General features: G+C 48.1%; 1 protein-coding gene across 1 annotated transcript in view; it reads left to right on the top strand.

The window, feature by feature from the left end:
• Positions 1-1,332: 1,332 nt before the first annotated feature.
• Positions 1,333-8,917, top strand: part of ARHGAP6 (Rho GTPase activating protein 6) — a 529,902-nt gene continuing 522,317 nt past the window's right edge. Inside the window, exon 1 of the mRNA XM_003261011.3 lies at positions 1,333-3,012. Within this exon, the coding sequence (XP_003261059.1) occupies positions 2,425-3,012 (588 nt within the window). The 5' untranslated portion in view covers positions 1,333-2,424. The remainder of the gene's footprint in view (positions 3,013-8,917) is intronic.

Genomic DNA, 8,917 nt, shown 5'->3' with positions numbered 1-8,917 from the left:
GCCTGGGTGTAGTTAGGCAGGGGAGCAAGAGCTCTTTTTAAACACTGTGCCTCTCAGCAGCACACCTGATTGACAGCCGCTGAAAATACTTAAGAGGCTCAGGGTGAGAAGAGATGGACAGCGATGGGGGATGGGAAACTAGAATCGCACTGTCTTCAGACAGCAGATAGCTCATTAAACCTACCGGAAAAAAAAATCTCTAAGGGTGCAGTCTGTCCGGCTGCGTTTACAAAAAACAAGTACAGTGAAGACCTGGGAGCCCAACGCCCTTTGTGGAGACATCGAATTCTCCTAATTAGATTTAACGACATACCTCCTCCAAAACAGCTGAACACCTAGGAACACCGAACACGCTTTTCAAAGAGTCAAAGTAAATTAACCTTTCCCCTGAAAATGTCATAGGGAATAAAGGAAGTCTTCCAAAATCAAACTTGGACAATTCTGGTAGATATGCAAGATGAATGTTCGTGTCCAACATCTGTATTTATCATTTCATTGTATTTTTTCTCCAAAATAAAAGAAATGGTAAAGGAAAGTCACCTTTACATTTATATAAAATGATCTTCATCCCCAAGTGATAAAAGAGGACACAAACACAAAGTAGACATTTCCAACATTCTGTCTGCTCCCTGCTGAGATGGTTCTAAGTTGCATTGCAAAGCTTAACTGTTACAACAAAAAGCCCTCCAAGAGGAGGGCGAGGCTTTGCGCTTTATAGATTCCAGGGGTCCGACAGCGGGAGAAGCTGCTTTCAGACTCATCTCCTTGCCGGGAGGATTGATTTCACCAGCGTTCTCCAGCTTCCCAGGACTGTGGCCACTGCGCTGAGACCGGAGGCGTCCCAGAGTGGGACGCGGAGACAGATCGCTTTGTGAGCGCCAATCTCTGCAGCCTCTGGGCTGAAGCTGCGCCCGGCGCCTGCCCCCTACCCGGCCTCACTCACCCCTCCTCCTAGAGCACGTTTCCGCACGTGCTCAGGACCCCTTCCACGGCAAAGGCTCCTCCCCCTCCACTTTCTTAGTAGGTCTCCATCTCCAGCTCATTCATCGGCAGCCACTGCTTTTAGACAGTCTCCTATCTATCCTTCCTTCTTAAAAACAAAAACAGCCGGGACGGGGCGGGGTGGGGGGTGGGGGGGGCTCGGGGAGAAAAGGCAGGAGATTTAACTCCAACTTCAGAGCAATCGTCCCCGGCTGCCCATCTGACACCAGTGGGTGGGGTGCAATCTGACACTTCCCTTCCTTTCCAGAAACGTGAGTGGAGCTGGCGCGACCCTTGATCTGGGGGTGGGGAGACGGGGGAGAAGGTCCGCACTTCCGTCCTCACGACTTTCTCCCCAGGAGACCCGGTATCAGTGGCGAGCTGCCTTCTCTCCTCGCCGCTTGCAGGTTTGGCGCCTGGAAAACTCTTCACGTTCTGCTTTCTCCTGCTCCTGGCTCCGCCCCAGCTCCAGCCCCGGCATTCCTCCAGCTCTACTCGTCCTGGCCGCCCCCTTCCCGCTGCCTCTAGAGCGAGCGTGCGGGGACATCTCCGCGTCTGCCCTGGGCCCAAGGCTGGGCTGCGAATATCGTGTTCCTCTCCGGCGGAACACGCACACCCGGCCTTGGGGCTGTCTCCTGAGCTCCCTCCTCCACGGAGAGCGCAGAGCGCAGCCGGGAATTCTATCCCACCGTGGGCACGCAGCCTTTGGAGGTCCCGGGCGCAGCACGCTCGGTGTCCCCACACCGCAGCAAGACAGAGACCCCGCGGGAACCTTGAGCTTGGAACCACCCTTGAGCCTCTCTAGTCGGAAGAGTGGGCGCAGCAGCCCAGCGGAGGCCAGGCGCGCAACCTCGGGCGCCGGGGCAAGGAGAGAGTGCAGGGAGGCGCAGCTCAGGCGCCCGGCTCAGGAGCGGGAGGAAGTTCTCGCGGCGCCGGGAGCGCGGTGGACGCGCCCTGGGCGCACGCCCAGGCAGCCTCCTCCCTGGCCCTCGGGACTGTCCTCGGGCCGCAAGGAGGAGCTTGCTGGAGTCTTAGAGGCCGTCCGGAGCCAGCGAGCAGGAGCGCTGCGTCTCCCGCCTCAGCTAGGAAGGGGGAGTGGCGCTGGCAGGCTGGAGCTGGGAACCCAACGAGCGCCTGACCTTCCTCCTCCTCTTCCTGACCCTCTTCGCGTCTTGGGCTCCGGAGGAAGGTTCTAGCGGCTGCCGGAGGTCCCCAGACCCATTTTCCTAGAAGGCTGGTGATGGATCTGCTGCTCCTGCCGCCGCCGGGGCAGTTGGAGCGCACCGGCGGCGCGTGAGCTGGGTTTTGCTCTCCACCGCCCTGGGCAAACCCCGGGCCAGCCCCGCCTGGCACCTTTGCCTGAGTCCCTTTCCGTTCCCGACCCAAAGCCACCAGCGTCCAGGGAGGGAGGAGGAGGTGGTCCTCAGGTGCAGCCCCGCCGAGATGTCCGCGCAGAGCCTGCTCCACAGCGTCTTCTCTTGTTCCTCGCCCGCTTCAAGTAGCGCGGCCTCGGCCAAGGGCTTCTCCAAGAGGAAGCTGCGCCAGACCCGCAGCCTGGACCCGGCCCTGATCGGCGGCTGCGGGGGTGGCGAGGCGGGCGCGGAGGGCAGTGCGCGGGGAGCCACGGCGGGCCGCCTCTACTCCCCATCACTCCCAGCCGAGGGTCTCGGCCCTCGCTTGGCGTCCTCTCCCCGGGGTCCGCCCCCCAGGGCCACCCGGCTACCTTCTCCTGGACCCCTTTGCTCGTCCTTCTCCACACCCAGCACCCCGCAGGAGAAGTCACCATCCGGCAGCTTTCACTTTGACTATGAGGTTCCCCTGGGTCGCGGCGGCCTCAAGAAGAGCATGGCCTGGGACCTGCCTTCTGTCCTGGCCGGGCCAGCCAGTAGCCGAAGCGCTTCCAGCATCCTCTGTTCATCCGGGGGAGGCCCCAATGGCATCTTCGCTTCTCCTAGGAAGTGGCTCCAGCAGAGGAAGTTCCAGTCCCCACCCGACAGTCGCGGGCATCCCTATGTCGTGTGGAAATCCGAGGTAGGGACCAGCGCTGCGCGTCCCACGGCCCAGGGAGGAGGCCCCCAGGCAGTTTCAGGAGACCGCCTTTAATTCCATTACATTTACAGAGCGAGGCACCCACTAAGGGGTTTCCGTGGTGTGGGTTTTCCTCTTCTACTTGCTAAATGGTGCCTGGAAATGGGACGTCCCTAGTGGCCACCCGCGTGTGTGTCTTGCAGGACTTGTTGGCTCTACTTTGGAGCAGTCGTGGGAGCTGGAGAAAGAGATGGTGTTCTGGTTTTCTGTTCGTGCTGCAGGCAATTTCAAAGGGTCACCTTATCCCTTCACCTAATGTTGTTATTTTTTCCAACTCAAATATCTATTGCTAAGCTGTTTGTAACGATTGGATGAAATCTATTTTGAAATATGTCTGCCATCTTGTTCTGTAGAGAATTCAGAAACATTTTGGAGGGTGTCATTGACTATAGTATGAGTGTGTGTGTGTGTGTGTGTGTGTGTGTGTGTGTGTGTGTGTTTGGGTGGCAGGGGGGACAAGAATTCTCCAGTTTTCACCTTTTCTTTCCCTAAAGGGGCAATTTCAGAAATCTATGGTACTGAGTATTAGTTTAACCTAGGAGAAGAAGAAAATCTCTGTGTAGGGCTGTGAAAGATCATGGAAATATGCTGATGCCTGAATTCCATTTAGAACATTTAGAACAATTAGTAGTTTAGTGAAGAATCAACAATACATAGGGGACTCGGAGCTATCTGATACCCTTAAAATGTTTGCTGTCCAGTTAAGAAAAATAGTGAATTGACCTATTGGGAAACTGTCACTGATGGGCGCTTTGAAAATAACACATTTTCAGAGAATAGCAATTGTTTTAAAAATGAACAGCCCCTGTCCGCTTCAGTCCACAAACTCTATAGGTTTGCCTTGGATCTGTTTCCATAAGGGAAGGGAGATTCCATCAGTTGTAATTTAATATTTTAAAGTACAGTTAGCATTACAGAAATGAAATACCATGTAATTGCTGGAGATTTAGGCTAAATACACAACTAAGAAAAACTGTTTGAAAATAGCATCTGAGATCATACTCAGCTGTGTTAATGTGAGATAACTGTTAGACTTTGGCTTTAGTAAACTGCCTTAGAAAAATAAGCATCATTTATCAGAATTATCGGCATCACATATTATTAATGTTAGTTACTGTGTCAAAGTAACAGGCTGTTAGGTGTTGGGGGTGCAGATTACAAAAAAGTAACAAATATTGCTAAGTCTTTTGCCCGTTTTCTTGAGAAAGATAGGCAGTAGAAAGGAAAGTCGAAGCAGAGGGCAAGATGTTACCTCCAAACCAGGGAACTCAAGATTAGAAAGAGCATCAAAAATTGAAATGTTGAATTTCTCTTGGTCTTTAGGAGGGGCTGGATTCTCATTGTATTTCAGAAGCACACATTATCAGATTAATCTGTATGAGTTGAGAGAAAGAGAAATACAAACGCAAGCCAGCATTTTGGATTAGCTAGCTAACATTCGTGCTTAAAACTAATTGCATCATTAAGAACATTTCTGCTTTTCTTAGCAACCATATACATACTTGGAATATAGTATACAGATGCTGCTCATTACTGTTATGACCAAAAGGCATATGGCTGTAGATGATTTCACTTGTTGCAAATTATCTTCTTATCCATTAGCATCTCATAATCAATGGACAAGGATCTGAACTGCAGCGATACTGGGTGGCTTCTATTCCATACAGTGGGCAGTCTGCACAAAATTCATCTACCATGATTTTCACCATTTCGTGGTGGTTAAAACTAAGGATGTAGCCATCTAGCAAAAGGCCAAAATTTTCTCATAGAATATGTGTGTGTGTGTGTGTGTGTGTTGGAAATTCCTTTATGCTTGAGGCAGACATGGAGTGATTGGATAGAACTCTAGCATGTAGCTCCAACCCTGGTTTTGTTTAATAAAGGCCAAGATATCCTAACATAACCCCTGGATCTCTAATTTAATGGCCTGAATTACCTTTCAAAGGTTTAACGCCCTGGAACCCTCTCAAAAACCAAGAAAATGTATCCTATTGGGCACTGCCTGTCCTTTTCACTTGCAGGCAAGCTGGGTCTTTGGTCCTTAAAGGAGAGTCTTTACTAATGACATCAAAACGTTAGTCAATGAGCATCTTGCAAGGCTGCTTAGACGCCCTGGAGGGAATATCTGGTTCATAGAGATTTGGTTCTTGAACTTTTCTGGTTGCTCTGGCTCAGGGTTTCTCAGCCTTGGCACTATTGACGTTTGAAGCTCAATGATTCTTTGCTACAGAGCTGTCCTGCGTATTGCAGGGTATTTAGCAGCATCCCTGGCCTCTTCCCACTAGATGCAAGTAGCACTCCTCCAGACCAGTGTGACAACAAACAATGTCTCTAGACACTGCTGAATATCCTCTGGGGATCAAAATCGCCCTAATTGAGAACTGCTGCGTTAGTGAGGTTGAACATAGTACCTCATGCTGGCCATCAAGAGAGTGCCCACAGAAGTGTTTACAGCTGGCCTAAAGTTTGCCTGGGGCCTTCGTTTGATTCCAAAACCACGAGGATCCCTCTGGAGTCATGTACCCCTTACAGTTTGTTCAAATTTTCTATTTATCTTCCATTGAATCCATATGAAATCCTAAGAATTCACCTTCAGGTTTAGCCATTGATGGATCTCATCCATTTCTCACTTTGTTTTTTCAGAATGTTGTCTGCTTTTAACCTAAATTGTTCATACGACAGCCCCTGCTCCCAAGACTCTCATAAATACCTGCAGCTTTGTTACTTGTGCTCATTCAAAGCTTACAAATGACCATTTTATGGCCTAAACCTGGAAAGTGTTAGGCAAAGTCTGCTACGGTCTTGTTAGTATTTCCTCACTACCTGTTTCAGGATTGCTTTAACAAAATCTGATTCCTGGACATTCTGGGTAGATCATCTATTGAGTAGAAACATGGAGGAGACAAAGGGTAAATGGTACGCGGTAACACAGTTGGAACATGTTTCTCAACTTGTGTTCTTAGCAGCCTAGCTCTGCCCCGACTCTGATCACAGGCAAAGGAATAAAGTCTCATTTCAATCCTGAGCTTCTCCTAATTCTTGTGGATCAGAGCTGGGATTATGTCCATAGCTAACCTGGAGTTTGCCAACTTTTGCAACCCATAATTAAAATGATTTCTATATATCACTGGCATCTATACTTTTCTTCATTCATGGCACAAGCATTTCTTGAGCATAAGCATTTCTGTAGGTACTAGGAATGCAGAGAGGCTAAAGAGCTCGCAGTCTAATCAGGGGACAGGTGAGTTAACTGATAGGGGAATACAGAAGATCAGCACAATGAGGGAACAGAGGGGCGGGTGATGATTCACTGTGCTTTGGGGGTCCTTGGAAGGCTTCACTGTCCAGAGAACATTTATACTTGATCTTCAAAGATGACTGCCATTTCTAAGGAGAAGAAGGAAAGTGATGGCAGAAAAGAGTGGACAGGCAAAGGCACAGAGGTGCTGGTGATGCTACAGCTCCCAAAAAAAGAAGACTTAGAGGGCCCTAAGCACAATAATTTGTTTGGAGGAGCAGGTTAGGTCACCTGCAGTTTGATATATGTAGCAACCACATGGCTTTTCATGTAATAAAAGCCTGACCGAATAAAGTCAGAAATCAGACCTGTTGGGATAATTTTTTTTTTTTTTTGAGATAGAGTCTCGCCCTGTCACCCAGGCTAGAGTGCAGTGGCACGATCTCGGCTCAATGCAACCTCCCATGTTCAAGCGATTCTCCTGCCTCAGCCTCCCCAGTAGCTGGGACTACAGGCATGCACTAGTAGATACTGGGTTTCACCATGTTGGCCAGGCTCGTCTTGAACTCCTGGCCTCAAGCCATCTGCCCGCCTCACCCTCCCAAAGTGCTAGGATTACAGGCATGAGCCACCACACCCAGCCTCTACTGGGGGGATAATTATGGGTATGGATAAAAATGAGAGACTGGTCAAAGCACATTACTCTCCAAGGAGCCCCTGGGCATCACAACTGCAGAGAGTGAAGGCAGATCGAGTGTTGCCCAAGTGAAGTTTGGTGTGCCTGGAGAAGAGGATGTATCTTGCTGTGTGCAGGATAATAGTGTTCAACAGGTAGGATAGTGGTAATTAGGAAGCCTCTCACTGTGCTCATCTCAGGAGTTTGGACTCTCTGTTGTGTAGAGCAGTGATTCTTAACCTGGAGGTGACTTTGTCCCCAGGGGACATTTGGCAGTGTCTGAAGACATTTTAGGATGTCACAACTGGAAGTGGTGGTGTATTAATTTCCTATCACGGCTGTAATGACCACAAACTTAGTGGCTTAAAGCAACACAAATTTATTGTCTTAGAGTTCTGGATCTCAGAAATCCCACAGGTTTCACTGGGCTAACTTCAAGGTGTTGGCCTGACTGTGTTCCTTCTGAAGGCTCTAGGATCTGTTGTGGTTCCTTTTCCAGTGGCCCCCTTCCTTCATTTTCAAAGCCAGCCAAGTTGCATCTCATCGACTCTTCTTGTGAGGTCATTTCTCTCTCTCTTTTCAGGACTCTTGTGATTACATTGGGCTCACCTGGATAATCCAGGCTAATCTCATTATTTTAATGTCAGCTGATTAGTGACCTTTAATTCCACCTGAAACCCTAAGTCCCCTTTACTATGATATATTCACATGTTTTAGGGATTGGGGTGTGGGCATTTTTGGTGGTATATTATTCTGTCTACCACAGGGGAGTTCCTACTGGCATCTAGTGGGAGGTCAGGGATGCTTTTAAATACCCTGCAGTGCACAGCCCCACAAGGAATAATCATCTGGCAGTCAATGTTAGGAGTGTCAAGACTGAGAAACTCTGCTGTAGAGAGTGGGAGAAATTGGTGATTTTTAAGCATGAGGTGTAACATGATCAGATATGTTTTAGAGGTAAACTGGTGTCTGGGGGAGCATGGGTTAGAAGCACAAAACAAGTGGAGGACAGATCCTCAGAGGAGGTGGGCATGGGGAAATCATGCCAAGCATGCATCCTATAAACAATTGGGAGTTGGCATATAAACATAATACTTTTATATTTCCCACTTCTCTGTTTTAGCAAATTTTTTCTTGCACTGTTGAACTCCTTGAAAGCAGAACTGTTACTCATCTTTGAATTCTTAAAATCTGGCCCCTGTACTCTGGGGGTTTTAGAAAGATCATCATAAAGACCAGTGGTTCTCAACCAGGAGAAAGTTTGTACCACAGTGTACATTTGGCAATGCCTGGCAGCATTTTTGATTGCCAGAGCTGGGGCAGGAGTGTGCTACTGGCGTCTAGTGGGTATAGGCCAAGGGTACTGGTAAACATCCCACAACACACACAACAGCCCCCACAAACAAATACTTATCTTACATAAAATGTCAATAGTGCTGAGGTTGAGATGCCCTGTATACAAGAAACTGAATTCTAGGTTTTGCTTTTCAGTACCATTTTCTCTCATGCTTGTGGCTTTACTCTTTGTCATTTTCTTCTTCTTACCTAGTATATGTCAACCAAGGCTTTGGAATTCAAAAAAAATGACTTTCCATAGGTATTGAGCGTATGAAAAAAAATATGGGATGTCTAAATATATCTATAGGGAAGAAGTGAATGGTAAATATATAATGATGGAAACTGGAATTAAATTTTAAAATGCAGCAGAGAGAAATATTGTGTTTAAAAATAGAGGCTCACTCATGTCACCAAAGAGAAAGTAATTAGAATAAGATAGCTTCAAAAAGAAATTGACAAAAAGTGTTTTATAAGGATTTTTGTCTGAAATCAGTATAATGCCTTAAGGTTTTTTTAAGTTAGGAAAAAGAGTTATTCAACTTTCACACATACACTCTCTCTCAGGCTATCTCTCTGCTAGAATTCCTTCCGAAGGC

This window comes from Nomascus leucogenys, chromosome X (genome assembly GCF_006542625.1).
Source record: "Nomascus leucogenys isolate Asia chromosome X, Asia_NLE_v1, whole genome shotgun sequence".
Taxonomy (NCBI): Eukaryota; Metazoa; Chordata; class Mammalia; order Primates; family Hylobatidae; genus Nomascus; species Nomascus leucogenys.
This window is presented reverse-complemented; position numbering and strand designations above follow the sequence as displayed.